The sequence below is a fragment of the Echeneis naucrates genome, chromosome 9 (genome assembly GCF_900963305.1).
Source record: "Echeneis naucrates chromosome 9, fEcheNa1.1, whole genome shotgun sequence".
Classification (NCBI taxonomy): Eukaryota; Metazoa; Chordata; class Actinopteri; order Carangiformes; family Echeneidae; genus Echeneis; species Echeneis naucrates.
The window spans coordinates 18,596,265-18,614,015 of record NC_042519.1 but is presented as its reverse complement, the minus strand read 5'-3'; the positions used below and the strand labels follow the sequence as shown (position 1 = coordinate 18,614,015).

At 41.6% G+C, this 17,751-nt stretch overlaps 2 protein-coding genes across 2 annotated transcripts; both read left to right on the top strand.

Moving 5' to 3' along the window:
• The first annotated feature begins 70 nt into the window (after positions 1-70).
• On the top strand, positions 71-2,783 carry dusp2 (dual specificity phosphatase 2). The gene is made up of 4 exons (XM_029510475.1): positions 71-664; positions 856-977; positions 1,096-1,315; positions 1,791-2,783. Exons 1-4 carry the CDS (start codon positions 277-279, stop codon positions 2,006-2,008), a joined length of 948 nt encoding a protein of 315 aa, XP_029366335.1. The 5' UTR covers positions 71-276; the 3' UTR covers positions 2,009-2,783.
• A 5,260-nt stretch (positions 2,784-8,043) lies between these two features.
• adra2b (adrenoceptor alpha 2B) lies at positions 8,044-9,627 on the top strand. Its single transcript, XM_029511278.1, has one exon. It carries the CDS (start codon positions 8,044-8,046, stop codon positions 9,625-9,627), a length of 1,584 nt encoding a protein of 527 aa, XP_029367138.1.
• Positions 9,628-17,751: the final 8,124 nt, after the last annotated feature.

The window sequence follows — 17,751 nt, the reverse complement described above, 5'->3', positions numbered from 1 at the left end:
TCTATGGAAAAGGAGGAGGGGCCGCGCTGGCCCCGCCCCTCCCACAGCTGTTATCAATGAACAAGTGAAACTGTAAGTTTAAAGCCGAGTTTCACCGAGCTGAGAGATGTTCAGACAGATTTAAAAGCACTTTCAAACTATTTTTCCAACTTTCTGTTTGAGGAAGAGAAAAAGAAAACACTAAACCGGCTGACTTCTTTTTAAGTTTCACAGAAACAGAACAAATACTGGATTATTTGTTGCTGTGAAACAATTTTTTAATTAACCTTTTCAGCCATGGCCTCAAGCAGCGTGCCGCTGGAAATTACCGGCAATGAGCTGGTCCACATCCTCAGGACCCCCCGGGAGCAGTACACCTCTGCCGGCTGTGTGCTGCTCGACTGCAGACCTTTCCTTGATTTCTCTCTGACTCACATCTGTGAATCCCGGAACGTGAACTGGAACTCCATGCTGCGTCGGAGATCCAAGAGTTCAGTGGTGGCTCTGGAGTGGCTCATTCCGGACAAGGCGCTCCTGAGCCGGCTGCGGCGCGGGGAGTTCTCCCCGGTGGTGGTGGTGGATGACCGGAGCCGCTCTTTGGCCGAGCTGAGGGCAGAAAGCGTCCCCCAAATGCTGCTCACTGCCCTGCAGAACGAGGTCCAGACCCAGATCTGCTTTCTACAAGGTACTGACACCTGCATGTTTCCTCAAATATTCTCTCATTGGGAGTGTTATTTTAGGGTACTGTAGGTAATATGGCCTTCCACAGTAATATAATAATTAAATTGTTCAGTGTGTGAGACATCCATTTCACTTTACTCCATTACTAGTGACTGTAACACATTTTAAGGACTTTGTGAATTGATCTCCGTTCAGGTGGATTTGAGGGATTTTCAGAGGCCTATCCAGAGCTCTGTTACTACTCAGCCAGCAGCCACCTCTCTGCAGTGGAACCAGAGCCAGTAGTGATGGGTCGGAGGACACCAGCATATGATCAGGTGGGATAAAAATTTACATTTTTAGAAACAATAATGCAGAATATGTTGAGGTCAGAGTTCTCCAAGTAAGGTGATTGATTGTGGTTTTTAAAGATGGTTGTTTTGTGGGGAATTTCAGGATGGTCCAGTGGAGCTGTTGCCCTTCCTGTTTTTGGGCAGCGCCATCCACTCCTCTCGCAGAGAGACCCTTGCAGCAGCAGGCATCACAGCCGTCCTCAACGTTTCATCCACCTGCCCCAACTTTTATGAGGGGGAGTTCGAGTACCTGCGGCTCACTGTGGAGGACAGTCTGGCTGCTGACATCAGAGCCTGCTTCTCCACTGCCATCGCCTTTATCGGTGAGTTTCCCCTCTGAACATCCGAACGCCCTCCAATCTGTCTACATGAAAGTTCAGTCATTATTTACCTATTGAGAAATTGGTCAGAACTGGAATGACATTACCGACTCAAACACAGCGGCTTGGTCATCTTTGCCCGGGATGAAATGCAAAATATTTCTCTAAGCAGCTTGTACACCATAATCCATTTTGTAGGCTAGATTTATGGACGGACAGTGTAATCGTCTGGTTACAAAACAACTGGATTATACATCACAAGCTGCAGAAGAGAAATGTTTTAAGATATTGTTTGTTTTGACCCCTCAGCCTTAAAGCTTAGGAGTACACCGCTCCCTCTGTCAGGCCATTTAAAGCTTTATATGACTTTCCATTCATAAAATGGCTTACAATGATGTCAAAGAAAATAATGTGAAATGGAGCAACACAAGCTGATCTCTTCCTCTTTCCGCCTCATCTTTTTCCGTCCCGCCTACAGACTCAGTGAAGAAGAGCGGTGGACGGGTGCTGGTACACTGCCAGGCAGGTATCTCACGTTCTGCCACCATCTGTCTGGCCTACCTCATGCACACGCAACGTGTCCGGCTGGACGAGGCTTTCGACTTTGTGAAACAGCGGCGCCACGTCATCTCCCCCAACCTGGCCTTCATGGGACAGCTGCTACAGTTTGAGACAGACGTTCTCTGCCAAGGATGAAGCCTGTCCTCTTTTTCTTTTGTCTTGTTTTTTTTATTTTTAATTTATTTAAATCCCCTGCCTCGCATTGGCATTATGTTGGACTCGTAGCATTACCAGGACCCAAAACTTGTGTACAAATACACCGTTTGTACTACTGAAACTAGTACACAAACAGAAGTAAATGCCGTTTTCACAGAAAAGCTACATGTGTTGCTGGCATCACATGTCTGTTGGAAAATGACAAATTGCATCCCGATGCAACAAAGCGTGTGTGGCAACATAAACCCCACTGTTATAACCTGATTCTGAGCCAGCAAATTGAAGCAGCTATGAGGTAATTCCCCATGATGTGTTTGGACTTCAGGGGAATCGTGCCTGCTTGTCTCGTCTTTTGTGTTTGTGCTGTTTTTTTGTTTGTGCTGTTTGACTTAGGTGCCTGATTGTTTTTGAAAGGGCTGTCTTATTTTCATACTGAGCTATTCCCTCAGTCACAACCAATGTGATGGGACTTGTCTTTTTGAGACAACACTGCTAACTTCATACAGCAATACCGATGAATTTTTACTGTCTAACTTATAAAAATGCACTAACAGAAATTGTGTCGAGTTGTTAGTATAATCGGCCAGAGATACATTACACTCAGTTTATTAAAACTGGAATAAGTGTTTTTGTTTTTTTTTAAATGATGAAAACAGAATTTTTATTTATTTCAGGATTTGTTATGACAGTGTTAGCATTATTGCTGTCTTTTACTGCACTTTATACCTCCAAGGTTCAGCTGATTTCCTGCTGTTTTTCCACTGAAATAAAAACATGCTGGAGAACACACTGAGTCAGTTTACTTTCAATGATGAACATGTCTACAGTATAACACGTTTCACTACTTATTCTCAAGAGATGTGAACTTTTCAGTTCTATCACTGGCTCTCTATAGCAAGATCAATTCAGTTCGATACTTGACTGCCAATCATTAAAAAAATACAGCTATAAATAAGAAGGTATCTTTTTAGCATCTCAACACTGGCATGGAAAAAGAAGCATCTTTAAATGCGTACTGTTTGCCACAGTAACAGTTCAACAGCAGATATGGGCCAATCAAGAGAAAGACTGGTAAACTGAAATGAGGCAAATGATGTGAGAGCTCTAACAGAGTTCAGTTATTACAGGGGTGGGATGAGAATTATGATGATGGGTGGGGGGACCTGAGGGCCTCAGGCAGTGAGATCAGATCCATTTGTGCAGTAAGTTTGTCTTTTCGCAGTCAGTTTCACACTGACTTGCTGTACTTGATTCACTCATGCTGAGTCAGGAAGGTATTAAAGTCGTGCTTGGCCAAGTCATTTGGATGATTATTTGTAGAGAATGGATTTTTGCAGTTTCCAGTCCTTTTGATCTCAACAACAACCAACACAAATGTTACTTCTGCTTACCCCGCTTGTGAAAACGGCTTTGGACAAATAGCAAAGAGCATTTGGCCAAAAATAGATTTGTAAGAGCAGAAAGCCCTGAAGGGGATGTGTAAACAGGAAGTTTGGGAAGTCCATTCAGTTGATATGCAAAATGTATAATGCCAGTCAAACTGTACCTTCATGTTACATACCGAGTGTCTCTGTACTGTCTCAGTGTGACTCTGGTTCCTCATTATATTACTGTCGTCACCAAGACTCCTTAAATCCACTGGCCAACATGTATGCATGTTGGCCAGTCACAGTTTTCCATAGAAGAGAAGCAGAGAAATGCATGTTGGAGTTCTTAGGTTTTAGTTCAGGCTAAGAGGCCACTTCATCTGAAGTCTGCTCATTTAGACTTTAGCAATCACTTTTAGCTGTTTGGAACCAATTTTCGTGCTATAACCATCAATCTGAGCTGGCTCTTTTCACCCAGTGTGTGTGTTTGCATGTATATAAATGATTAACCTTCCCTTGTTAATGATTAAATCAGTGGTTCCAAACTCCTCACATCTGACCAGTGTCTCTTTGTTGTCATATTTATAAATGGGGTTTCTCTTTCTTTCTTCAGTTCAGATCGGGAAGTTTTCTCCTCTGAATTTCTCAGATTATTTCATTGAAATAATTGTTTCGAGGGCGAATGAGATATATATATATATATATCTATAAATACAAAAATTGTACAAATTGTAAAGAAGGAAAATACAAATGTGTTGCCTTTATTGTAGCCCTGTCCACCTTCAGCTACAACAGCAAAGTGCAACCAAAGCATTCATAATCCAGAACAAACAAAAGCTGACATAATCCATTTTAGTGCTTTCAATAATTTATTTATTGATTGTACTCTACTCTGTAAATGCGCATTACAATACATTCGACTCATGGTACATTTACATTGCTGTGCAGGCATATTTAGTTAATTAAATAGAATTGTTGGGTTATTAATTTATAATCCCTTTGGTAGTCCTTCCATCACTGTAAGCAGATAAAAAAATCAACCAAATATTTTTCCTGCATCAACATCTGCAAGGTCATTAGTATGGGGACCTGAGTGAGAAGTGAGTTTGCAATGAGATGGTGCTCTCTAGTGGTGACTTTTTGTGACCACAAACTTGAGATGAAGCAGAAATATCCAGCAGATGACACCAGCAGACTACTTATAAACTGCTCAGCCTTTTTCATTTCCAAGATAACGCAGAAAAGAGACAAGTACATGTTCCTGTCCACACTTTTTCCTTGGACACAATTGACCACAATTGATTAACATATTTCAGAGACTATGAGTGTTAGTTCAGAGTTCCTCCTCACTTATTCAGGCTCCATAATTAAAACAGACCTAAATCATCTTTCACAATCTGTGTATCCATTAGACTCATATCTGGTTCAATCACATTACATTATGTCGTGGCAATAAATTTGTTTGGCATGTATGTTTGCTTGTGTATCTGTAATGGATGCACACAAAGAATCATAGTTCTGCTGGACTGGGTGCAGGGATTTAGACTTTATTACTAAAAGAAGGTCACTTATTTGATGAGAATGAAACCGCAAATAGATAAAATGAGTAGCATGTGTGATTTTATTGGCCAGAGAACCAAAATGTGAGGATATAAAGCATTCTAGCCTGCAGGCAAGTAGCAGCTATCATCGTTACAAATGCAGTCAGAAAATTGTTGTTTGACCATCAAAGTGTTCTCTGTAATTGTTTGCAGTGTGCACACAGTCATGCAAACACTGGTAATGCTATGCCTCTGAGGAGCTATAATGCAGTCCAGCGGAAAGGGTTGTGAAAATATGAACGGGTGGAAAATTACACAAAAACATATTCTATATTTTAATAACAAGAAGTGGAAATCATAGTATCTGGTCTGCTTAAGACTCAACATCAGGTATTTGGGGTCGCAAACAAAGAGGGGTATTTTTCTAGTCTCTAACTCTAAACCAGTATCAACCAGTATCAACCAGTATTTTACTGAACCTAAACCTGAAGAGGTAAGAGTCAGCCAGTTCCTCCAGCTGCCACTTTAAGAGCCTAAAAAAATATTGCTCTTCACAAAGCTAGAAGAATGGACTTGGAAATGTCTAAATTACGATGAACACATCCACAGGGTAGGCTGCATGCAGTAATTGCTCTGTGCCTGAACCATATTGTGCGGAGCTTCCCCCCACAGGCTTGCATTATATTGACCTGGCTGCAGTGAGCCCAGCGGAAAACTGTCTTTAAATGCTTCTACTTAGTTATGTTAAATCTCAACCACAGTGGGTGACTTCAGGAGCTCCTGTAAGAGAAATAAAACTTTTCTAAAGCACATTCATGTTCTCAAAGAGTAATTGCCCACTTCATGCAGGTGCAAACTCCCCCAGTCAAGAGAAACCGATCCGCTGAGCGTGACCTGTGTATCAGTGTAGCTTATGTATAATACTGTGTGTGTGTGTGTGTGCGTTTACCACGTGTTCTTATACAACAAACACTCCAGAGGCAGTGTACTGTCACTGGACCCCATGTGCCGTGACACACCTCTCTCCCCCAGAATGCATTTTCAGCTTGTACTGAGCACAGTTCAGCCATGGAAATAGAGACACTTCACTGGAATGTATCGCCCACTGAAAGCTTTATTCTCCCTCTTTCCTTTATATTTAGAAAGTGTAGTGTGCAGAGGGAAAACTGTATAAACATTATTTATTAGCTCAAGCTTCAGGTCACACGATCAGAGAGCACAGGTTGTAATTCAGCAGCATGACGTCGGTTTTATTCCGTAATTGAACAACTAGCCACTCGATCTTCAGGTGGCGAGCACAGTGTGAGGGAAGTGTGAGGGGGGATGCATTTGAATGGAAGTCAAGTCATGATGGAAATGCATGAGCCATGTGCACAATGAGCAGAAGGTGAAAGGTCACACAGTGCATTAATTTTCTGAAAAACAGCGGAGGGGGGGCAGACTTCATCAGGTAATAATACAGTTTGACTGAAGGATGTAGAGTCAAACTTGCTGGCAGAGTAAGGTTTCATATGTAAAACCTGGAATGTCATAAAATATGTGATTAATATAAGAGATCTGAAGTACACGAGCCAGATTTGATGTAGGAACACTGAAAATTGGATAAAGGATAGATTTTTTTCCCACAAAGGAGACTGTCTCCTACTTCAGATGTCATGAAGATGTAGCCTGCATATTGACTTGACTGATCCCTCCAAACCAAAACCAAACCAAACCAAACTCCAAGCCAAACCCCTGACGATGCCGTCAGTCTGTACATGCAGAGCTCTCACAGAGAAGCTTTGACCAGCCATTTGTGCAATGTTACCTACAACAGGGAATGATGATGATGATGAGGGTGAGGGTGATGATGGTGAAAAGTGGCTCAGCTGGACACCCCAGCGTCCTGTGGCGTTATTGACCTCCTAACATCTGTAATGTAGCCGTGCTGTTCTATGTTTAATGTGAGGTATGGGGGAGGAGGGGAGGGGAATAGAGAAAGTAAGCATCCCATGACGCCCACAGCCCCATAATGACATCACCGGCTCTAAAAAGAAACGGAGAGGCAGATGGGAGGCACCCCACTTATTAGATTTCGTCGGAAAGTCCAGTCCGCAGTTGAGGATGCCGCTGCGCCTCGGTGAGGACGTCTGCGGTGTGCACCAGCGGAGCGGCTGGATCTCGGCTACCCGGTGAACTTCTGAGGACACAGAGGAGCCGAAGAGCCGCTGGGCGACTCCAGAGAGCCCACGAACTGCTCTGCAGGGATCGTTTCACCGCTCCATCCATCTGGCTCCGTGCGCAGGAAGGAAGAGCCGAAGGTTAACTTTGCGCCTTCTGATGCCCAATTGGGTGGAAACGTGAGCAGGCTCCGCGGGGAGACAGCACTTTTTTTTTTTTTTTATTTAGTTGATCAGTGTAGATATCGCACTAACTTTATTTCTGTATGTCATTTTGTGCTCCCTGCTCACATGAGAAGGTCAGGCATCTGCGTCTCTCCAAACGGGGACGCACGGAGATAAGGCGAAAAATGTGGCGAATATTAAATCTGATCCGGTCTCTGCTGATCATTGTTCGTTTGACGTTAAATTTGATTTTAATTTAAACCATCTCATATTCAAAACACTATATTGATCCGGGGGGGAGGGGGGGCGGGGGGGGGGAGGGGGCACGGAACAATCCTCAGGCTTTGAAGAAGTTTAAGATCAAATATAATTCTGCGAAGGTTAAGGCACAGCAGTCAGGGCTTTGCGGGGCAAAAATCTGTTCCACAAAGTGCCAAGGCATTTTAATTGAAAGGCACTGATCCGTGTCCTGACGCACTGCCCCGGACTGTTGGTGTGCTGAAAATGGACTTGGAAGACCTGCCTTGGAGGATGAGAGGGAGCTAACATTTGGAAACAACAGAGAAAAAAAAAACAAGAACAGCTCAGGTAAATGTGGCACATTATAATCACGTTTATTGGTTAAAATGTTAAAAATAATTTACTGTGACCAAACAGCATACAGCAATCTAACTGCATTTTTTCAATGTGGCAAGTATACAGACGAACATATATCCATATACACACATACATATGTATATATTTTCTGTATCTATAAAGACTCCAGGAACGCTCCCCCCAGCATGGCCTCGGTTTTGGACAGTGGCTGCTCCCTGGAGCTGAGCAGGTGGAACAGCAGTGTGAGCAGCTCCGGAGCCTCGGTCCCCTGTAACCAGAGCGTTGTGAAGCAGGCCCCTTACGGCCCCGAAGCCACGGCGGCTTTTGCCACCGCCATAACCCTGATGGTGCTGTTCACCATTGTAGGGAACATCATGGTCATCATCGCCGTCCTGACCAGCCGGTCGCTGCGAGGTCCACAGAATCTGTTCTTAGTGTCCCTGGCTGCTGCTGACATTTTAGTGGCCACACTGATCATCCCATTTTCTCTGGCTAATGAACTTCTGGGTTACTGGTACTTTAAGTCTCTTTGGTGTGAGATCTACTTGGCTTTAGATGTGCTCTTCTGCACCTCCTCCATAGTGCACCTGTGTGCCATCTCACTGGACCGCTACCTGTCCATTTCCAGGGTCACTTACGGCCGTCAGCGGACTCCCAGGCGCATCAAAGCAGCCATTGTGGTTGTGTGGCTCATCTCTGCCATCATCTCCTTCCCTCCTCTGCTCTCACTGAACAAAAGCGAGGCAGGGGAGCAGGGGAGCGACATGGGACCGCAGTGCCAGCTGAATGACGAACGCTGGTACATCCTTTACTCCACCATTGGCTCCTTCTTTGCCCCATGCCTCATCATGATCCTGGTCTACATAAGAATCTACCAAATAGCAAAACAGAGAACACGGTGCCCGCCGGGGGAGCCCAGGAAGGACGGGGTCGGCTGTGCCACACCAAATCAGCCTCCAAGACATGTCCAAGCCAATGGGAAGGATGAGGAAGAAAGCACACCCCCTTCATCCAACAAAACCTCCAATGCCAGACCCCCAACCCTTGCCATAACCCCTTCTCCATCCCTGGGAGAATCTCAAACCTCCCAGAACCCCATAGCTAATAATCTCTTACAACCTCCAACTCCTTCTCCAGCCATGACCCCTACCACAGCCTCCCTCGCTACTTCGCCCCATGGTCCCTCAAGCCCCTCCTCTGTGCCTCAGTCTGCCCCTGCCAAGACTAAAGAGAAGGGGAAGAAAGGCAAGCTGCAGGGAAGGAAGAAAGCTGATAATAACAATGGCGACAGCTCAAGCACAGACAGCGATATGGAGCACAGCCACGGAGGAGGCCGAGGCAGCACAAGTATGCCGGGGTCACCTGCTGGAGGGGGGGTCCACTCCCCTGCTTCAGCCAAGCACTACCGGGACATGCTGGCCACTTCAAAGGGGGCTCGGCTGGTGCCTGGGAGGAAGTCAAAAACAGACATGAACCCTGGAGCAGCGAGGCGTAAAGCCATGGTCAACAGAGAGAAACGTTTCACGTTTGTTCTGGCAGTGGTCATCGGTGTGTTTGTGGTGTGCTGGTTCCCATTCTTCTTCTCCTACTCTCTACAGGCAGTGTGCCCAGAGACGTGTGCCATCCCTGATCCACTCTTTAAGTTTTTCTTTTGGATCGGGTACTGCAACTCCTCACTCAACCCCGTCATATACACCATCTTTAACAAAGACTTTAGAAAAGCCTTTAAAAAGATTCTATGCGGTGGCACCAAGGGTACTTTCTTTTAACATTATATTCCCCTGTATAGGACATGGAGACAAAAAATGGCCATTTCTGAGGCATAGAAAATAAACAATCATTTCCATTTTTCAGGACATTGAAAGGGCTGTTTTAAAAAAAAAAAAAAAATACATATATGTTGAACTTTGCAAATTCCAGCATAAAATTTTGAATTGAGAGCCGCTCTTTCACAGCCGCAGCGTGCACATGCAGGCAGGCAACTTAGACTATTGAATCCCAGCTTGCAGATGATATACACATCATTTTTACAGGGTGTGAGTGAAAAGAGGACATGGAACAGAAACAGAGCTAGCCACTTCAGTATTGCTGATAAGATTTTGAATGAAGGTTTTCTCTCCTGATCACACTGAAGAATGAATTACTATAGAAAGAGTGGTGCAACATCATCGAAGAAATATACACACACTCTATAAAACTGACAGGTCTTGAAGAAAGTAGGAAGACCACTGAGATTTAACTCCTGGATTAGTATATAGACTGTTTGATGTATAATATATAATGTTTTTGTAGTTAAGAAGGACTTCAGGTTTATTGTAGAAAGAGAAAACACCTAAAACGAACGAATAGCAGCCTTAGATTCCTTTGAGCCCAGGGCCCTTCCATTATCAATACAGAGCACAAGGAGGACACAAGGATAGTGGTGATTTCTTACGTCTGCAATCTTAATTTGCTCAGCTGCAGGGCAAGCATGTGTTCTTCAACTTTATCTAAAAGTGTCACAACAAATGGAAGTTTCTGTTGGTCTCAAATGCAATAGCACAAACAAAGGCACCCTTTCAAACTGAACTTGGGGACTATAATGTGGAAAGCCTTCATGACGGACACTTCGCTCTCGGCAGCAGTGATAGCAGACACTCAGGTTGTTTGTAATGACATTCTTGGCTCCCCCCATCATAAAATATAGAGCTGAAGGTTGGTGAACTTTTGAAAACCCACATGTAATGTCAATGAAACATTACTCTCAGCTCTCCTCTCAGCTTGCTGTGTCCTGCTTTGTAACTTGGCCCAGGATGTGTCATCAATGGACAGCCTGAGTTCCAAACAAATGACTCATTATTTGAAGATTTCATTTGAATGTAAGATGTTAACCCTAATTATACCTTCATGGGTGATTTTGAGAACCATTTGAACCATCTTCACTGATGTCTCTGGCACATCATCACATCATCAGCATGGATCAGCATCAGAAAAGAGAAAAAAAATTAAATAAAAATAATTGCGTCTGCAACTGTGAATAGCACACAGATTTATTGACTCATTGGGACAAGGGCTGTCAGCAACGACACTTAAATTCACTTATTGTCTAATTCTGCTGACCTGTGTGTGTGTGTTTGCGTGTGTGTGTGATGTGATGTGCATGTATGCGTGTGCCTGTTGACTTAATGATTTCTCTGGAGAAAGTGTCAGTGCCTCCTCTGGCTGCTATGTGCTACAGATTTACTGTAATATTGATAAGAGCAGAGACCAGATTTCCTGATGCAGGCATCGTGTTGCTGTCTATCATGTGAATTTTTCACTTGATGTACAGAACAGTAGTATATCACTATGTTTAGAAAGTCTTATTGGGCTGCAAGGCAGTGTTTAAGTTAAGGTTAAGTGTGTGGCTTTTAGCGATCACCTTCAAGGGACCAAAAGGCCTTACAGAACACCAGCCTGGCTCAGCGAGATCTGGCTCTGGGTTGTATTTTTTTTTTTTATTTGGTTTATGTGACGGGAGGCAAAGATTTAAAACACTGTATTATTTATTTCAAACTAGTTTGTGTTTTCTGTCTGTTACCTATTTATTGTTCAATTACTGTGCTTTTATTCTCGAGCCAAGCAAAGTGGGGTAAATCAACGCATGAGAACTCTATACAGATTTTTAATGTGTTGAAGATGAGCAAAATGGATTTGTGTCATCAAGCTGTTGCTTTGTGAGACTGATTTATATTTGAGCTTGGGACGTATTTGTGTTGTTCTGAAGGACTGTGAACTTTCAGTTATATGTAACTGCAACTCTTCTCATCTTTGTGTCATTTAGTTATAGTACAGTAAAAAAAAACATACTAGAACATTCATGGATGGACAATTTATCAAGCAAACGACAGCAGGAAAATTCTGTTCGTTTGTCACACTTCTCTTTTTCTTCTTTCCGAAAAAGTCATCAACCATGAATGTATCCATAGCTCCCAAAGCCAGTTCCAGTCGGATGACTTGGCGGCTTTGTGCGAAACATTACAGCTACAGTCCATACCCCAGAGAGCTGCTTGGAGATTCAAATAACCAATTAAAGAAAATGGTAGGGAATAAGAGTTCTTTTCACTTATTTAAATGTTCCCCACACTCATCTGAAAAGGTTATTTTCTCTGTAGAAATACAAACAGCTATAGGAAAACAAATATTAAAAAGATTGTCACAGAGGTCATGGATTCATTGCTTTCTCCAATAAAGATGAGTTGTGATGCTGCTTAGCCCCCCCCCAAACAAGAATTCTGCTTTGTTTACTTTTGAAGGTCTGATTTAGCTTGATGCAGTATTCTGCCTCGTTAGCACCATCCTCCCCAGTTATGGCCCAAATAGTGTGGTCTGAGCTTCACAATCTTTTATCCCCCATCTGTCATCATTGCTCTCCAGTTTGGAAATAAAGCTTCTTGAAAAAGCATAATTCATTCTGTGTTCCATTTCTTCTATATATTCTCAAAATGTAAAATTAAGGATGATAAAACAAGAGAAAAAAAAAAACCTTTCCATAAAGAGAATTACTGTGCAGTTCTTTCACAAGTACGATTTTAACAGAATGGTGTTTTTCTTGTATACGTGTTGAACTAAAGTGGGATCCAAAACAAATTCCAGCCATGAAATAGCCCAGAATAACAGCTAAACTTCAGGAAACAGAACAACATTTACGGGCTGATGGCAGTTGAAGACGTCATTGGACAGTTGCCTATCACAGTGGGACATGAGAAGTAGGCTGCAGCACAGGCAGCATCATGTTGTCTGCCAACAAACAAAGGAGACGCCTGTAGGCATGCTGCCAAATATCACATATGCACTTGCACACATACTGAATGTGTCAGTCTGCACTAAGTGTCACACACTGTATTCAAGTCATGAAACATGCCCAGTGCACACACAGCTGCACACACACATACACACTTACTTGTTGTGACAGCTTGTTATATTTGAGGTCAGCAAACCTATGGTGAATTGTAATTGATTTATGCTGATGGGCAGTTCGGGGATTTCTCTGCAAACAGTCTAGCCTCTGCCCTCCTTTTTCGTCACGAATACACACACTTTGTTTTAAAGAAGACACAACCCCCGAGTGTTTTCCCACCGTTACATCCTCACAGCTTTATTTTTACATTCATGGCTGTGCACAAGGAGGTGAAGAGCTGACGCGTCTTAGACAAGTGTAGGTTTATGTTTACAATGTTTTATATTCATACAGACTCAGAATCCCTTTGCTCCTTACTCTCCAGCCTCAGCTGGAATATAAAACAGGCGTGATTGGTGGCAGTGGACCCTCTGGAGATAATATGGCGAGAGTCCAACCGACACGACGCACGGTCATTAGTTTCCTTTTCAGACAAGATAGCAGCCTTGAGAAAGAAAAATGCTCACACAAGCTCCTATACAAGGGGAGGTGAACGCACAAATTATGCAAACACACATGAACTTTCATCTTAAAACGTATGATGGATGTGGCATTGCAGAATATGAATATGTATGTGTTTGGAGGGCGTTCCAGCACTTAGTGTTTACCATTTCCAATCTCCTCCACGTTGTAACGCTAACTAGATTTCTTCACTCTGTAATATGACTGCTGAAAACACCCAAGAGGCAGGGTGAAAAATGAGGGACAGAACACAGTCAGGCTCTTGCCCTATTGAAGGGAGAGACGTTGAAATAATGTACTTTCAGTTCATGAAATCTGTGATAAAAACGTCATTTTTAATGGCATAGGCAATTATGATTAGTCTTGCTTTATGAGTCTGTGACTGTTAACAGAGTGAAACTCAGTTTGTGTGTGTGTGTGTGCGACTGTGAGTGTGAGTGAGACGTAGTGTGTGTGCGCACTTCTATCTTTGGGAGGGCCAAATTGAGCTTTGGACCTTGAGAACGAGAACATTTTTAAAATTGAGGGCATTGTCTACAAAAAGGTAAATGGGTTAGACATGAAATTGATTGTTTATCTGAATTTCCATTAGCTCATAGCTGTTACCATGACAGCAACTGCTTTTATTAGGGTAAAAAAAGCCAAACTTAATTCTTACTTACACAATTTATGAGTTATTTGTCTGTCCTGACTACATCTTAGAGAGTGAATTTTCTGTCATTATGCTCCATTGGCCTGTAAAGGTAGTTTTGTATTTCTACTTTTTAAATTCCATATCCACATAATATTTTTAAGCTTATATCCTTAAAAAATCTTTCAGTCTTGTGTTTGAGACTTGGTGTTTTTATCTCATCTTTATTGTGTGTGTAATGTTTTGATGAACTTCTGTGCAAATGTCTGCGGCAGCCCAGCAGCTAGATGTAAACTCATTTGAGTCAATATTATAAAATGTGCCAATCTCTGGGAAATATTATCTATATCAATATGAGTTTTTATCAGTGAAATGTAGCTTTAAAACATTTGGATGAATATGGTCACTGCTTTCCATCGCCCCGCAGGGATCAGCCATGCTGTGTTAAGCTGATCTGAATTGAGTTACAGTGTCAGCATTGCCCAAACACAATGAGTTCACATCAAATTAAATATTGGTTTACGACGTGTGATAAAAATAATAACATGGATCTCTACTTTACTGCTACTGCTTGTTTCTGCTGTTTCTGCTGTTGTTTGCTGTCGAGGGTAAGATAAGCATGATCTCAATGCAAGGGCTTGCAAATATAGTAACATATAAAAGCAGAATTATTTGCTTGTGTATGCTTTCAATTAGACTCAGAAACAAATGCAAAGTGAGTGATCTCAACATGAAAATAAAAGTTGTGCAATTTTCCAGCTGAAGGTGTGAGGCGTTTTACAAAAATAATCTTGTACAGCTTCATCGTTGAATTACGAGAGAGGCTTATTTATGCTTTCCCTGTGGACACAATTGCTCCCATTTTTTCTGGATATAAACTCTGATGCCATTATTGTGCCTTGTGGTATTGGCAAGGAAAAGAAATGAGAAGCAAATTGTCATATTATTATCATTGGAAGTGTCAGGCTTTCCTGTAATTACACTATTAGTGCTGCAGTCCTTGGAAAAATTAAAGCCATGCAACTATTCTGATGAGAATTCAAATCAAGAACTGACTCATTCGGTTGAAAAAACTTAACAAGCTAGAAACAAGCATAAAATCTGCATAACATGTTTTAGTGGGTCAACACGCAATGAAAGAGATAATAGATGTTGTGTTAGACTTTAAAGCATGTTACCAAATGAAGAGGGGAGAAAGTGGAAATGTTTCTAATTAGCCAGGTCATCACAAAGATTATTTTGACACACATACATCCACCTGCTTTCACCATGACATGCACACAGACAAGCATATACACACTAAATCTGTTACAGACACACACAAATTGGGGTGATTTAACATAAAACACAAAAAGAAACAAACAATAATAGAGAAAAAGATGACTAACATTCATGTGCATAAACAGATCTAAGCACGCACACTGTGCTTGCACACACATACAGTCACATGTCTAACAGACACACACATTTTCACAAATGTATTCGTGTGTGAGGTTACAAAACACAATGTATTCCCTGGCCCCTCACACTTCCACCGACTAAACAACTGAATGCTTAACCTTGACCTTGACCAAGTTTTAACAACCCTGTGAAGGTGTATCAGAAAGTGAGGACCAAATCTAATGTCCTAATTTTGCTGCTAATGTTACACACACAGTATCACAAACAACAACTGCCCCAGGAGTAAACTGATGAGGACTTTCCAGTTGTGTCAAAGCTCATTGATTTTCTAACACAGTTTTAATTATAGCTGAGGCGCTAAAGTACAATTTATGCATTGATTGACAAATATGCAGGACTTAAGAAGATAATTTTCCATGTGTGCGTGACAACAGTGTGATAGGTAGTGTGCCATTTTCGATCTAAACTACAGTTGCACAACAGGCTAACACAACACAAGCAGACAGGTTTGGATTTCATCTGTACAGAAAGGGTTTTGTTGCAGTGTTTTAGGTTTTTTTATTTAATTTTTTTTTTTTTTTTTTTTTTTGTATTTCCACTTGTTTTACAATTGTTTTACAATTTGACTTTTTGCTCAGGATCCAACAGGCATGACTTAAATGTTGTCACTTTGGGCAGGGTCAGACTTGGTTTCAGCTTGTTTGTCTGTTAAACTTAAATTGTTTGTTGTGTGATACTGGGTTTCTTGTCTCATGATCTACAAGAAAGCTTGCAAACATGCTTCCTAAAATTTCTCTTCTATTCTCTTCTGCAAAATCTAAATGAATTTGATCGTTACTCCCAAGGAGCAGGATAACAACTGTATGAATTGTTTGCCCTACTGCTTAAAGAATACCCAAGTCAAGTTTTGTGGATTAATAAAATAAAGATATTTAAAATATAATTTTTTAATATACTAACTTTCTGATTGCGGGTTTTTGGTCACATCACTAAAAAGGCATAAATTTAACTGGAACACCAGTTAATAAATGCAGCTGCTGACCTTCGTTTTCTGGCAGGCTCTCACAGTTTCTTCCTTTTTCTTTGCTACTTTGAAGCCTTAAAAGTGACTGATTTTAGTGGTTAGTGTGGATGAAGGGCTCCATGTGACTAACAGGAGGCGAGCATCCACCATAGCAAAAAGAAAGAGGCATTTATTTCCTATTACAGTCTCAACATTCAGTCCTTGTTTGTGTCTTTGTATCAGGAATCTCTCCTCTGGTTTCAAAGCTTTTCACAGTTTTTTTTTTATATTAATGTATTTTTAGTTGAATTTAAAAAACCACAAATGAGGCCAGTGCAGCACACAAAGATAGGAAGGACCCAGGACTCTGTTAACACAAAGTAGGCTCTGCTTTGCTGCCTTTTTGATTAGATTCAGAGGTCTCAGATGTTGTCCTGTCCACTCATTTAGCCCTCAACCAGCACATACTGTACCTTCATCTATTTTTGTGTGGGCACCATTATGCTCACTGCACGTAATATTATGTTATTAGAGTGCAATTGCTCTGCATTGGCTGAATTAAGGTTGTGACATGTGGGCGAAATAAAGTAACATTTATAGCAGCATAATAATGCTTGAATACTTCTTATATCTATCATTCTGCAACATTTAGGAATAAATGTGTGAGTCCAACTTTGGATGAGAAAGATAGAAATCCTTTCTCTCATATGATGACAAACTTCTGAGACAAATCAGCTCAGATGCTTGATATAAGTATTTCCTGTCAGCCTCCCGATGCTTATTAGATAACTCTAAAGCATAACCCAGAAAAGGGTAACACTTAGGCCTGGATCCTGAAGTGCACATACAGTATTCCCATAGCAGTCATTTGGTCATGTTGAATGTCAAATGTCAAAGCCATTTTACAAAATAATGATGATGATGGGTTTTTTTCCCCTGAAAAACACTGCAGAGTAGAGACATAAAAGCCTGCCAGCTATTATCTTACAGAAAAGATTTATGTCTCCCTGCCAGATACTTGTATTTTGTGTACGTGAATGGAAATGGAAAATATGAAGCCGTATAATGTTAAACAGGGAACAATTAATGATGCTCTCCATTATACTAATCCCTTCTGAGATCTGAATGACAGTTGGAAACTACCAGATAGTTTTGTGATTGAGCAGCTACTGTTTTCCTCGTGTGAGAAGGGGCGACAACAACATTACTGCAAGCCATTCATAATTATATTTCATGCCACAATTAGATAAATCACTCACAGACACCATTCGTTATCAAGCTTAAGTGAAACAGTAAAATTCAGTAAGCTTAATAAATAATTTTGGATATCACAGGGTATGTCACATTGCTCACTTGGAAAAACAAAACAAAAATGTGCAGCTTGATATTGTAAGTCAAGTAAAACAGTTTACTTAAGTGAGAAACTTTTTCTATTTACACTTCCATGCCACTTGAGGACCAGACCACATATTTCACAG

Bases quoted from the DNA above. Each gene is read 5' to 3' on its own strand.
- dusp2 (XM_029510475.1), top strand. From the start codon at position 277: ATGGCCTCAAGCAGCGTGCCGCTGGAAATTACCGGCAATGAGCTGGTC. The intron at 665-855 runs GTACTGACACCT...ATCTCCGTTCAG, and splicing joins CCAGATCTGCTTTCTACAAG to GTGGATTTGAGGGATTTTCA. The intron at 978-1,095 runs GTGGGATAAAAA...GGGGAATTTCAG, and splicing joins GGACACCAGCATATGATCAG to GATGGTCCAGTGGAGCTGTT.
- adra2b (XM_029511278.1), top strand. From the start codon at position 8,044: ATGGCCTCGGTTTTGGACAGTGGCTGCTCCCTGGAGCTGAGCAGGTGG.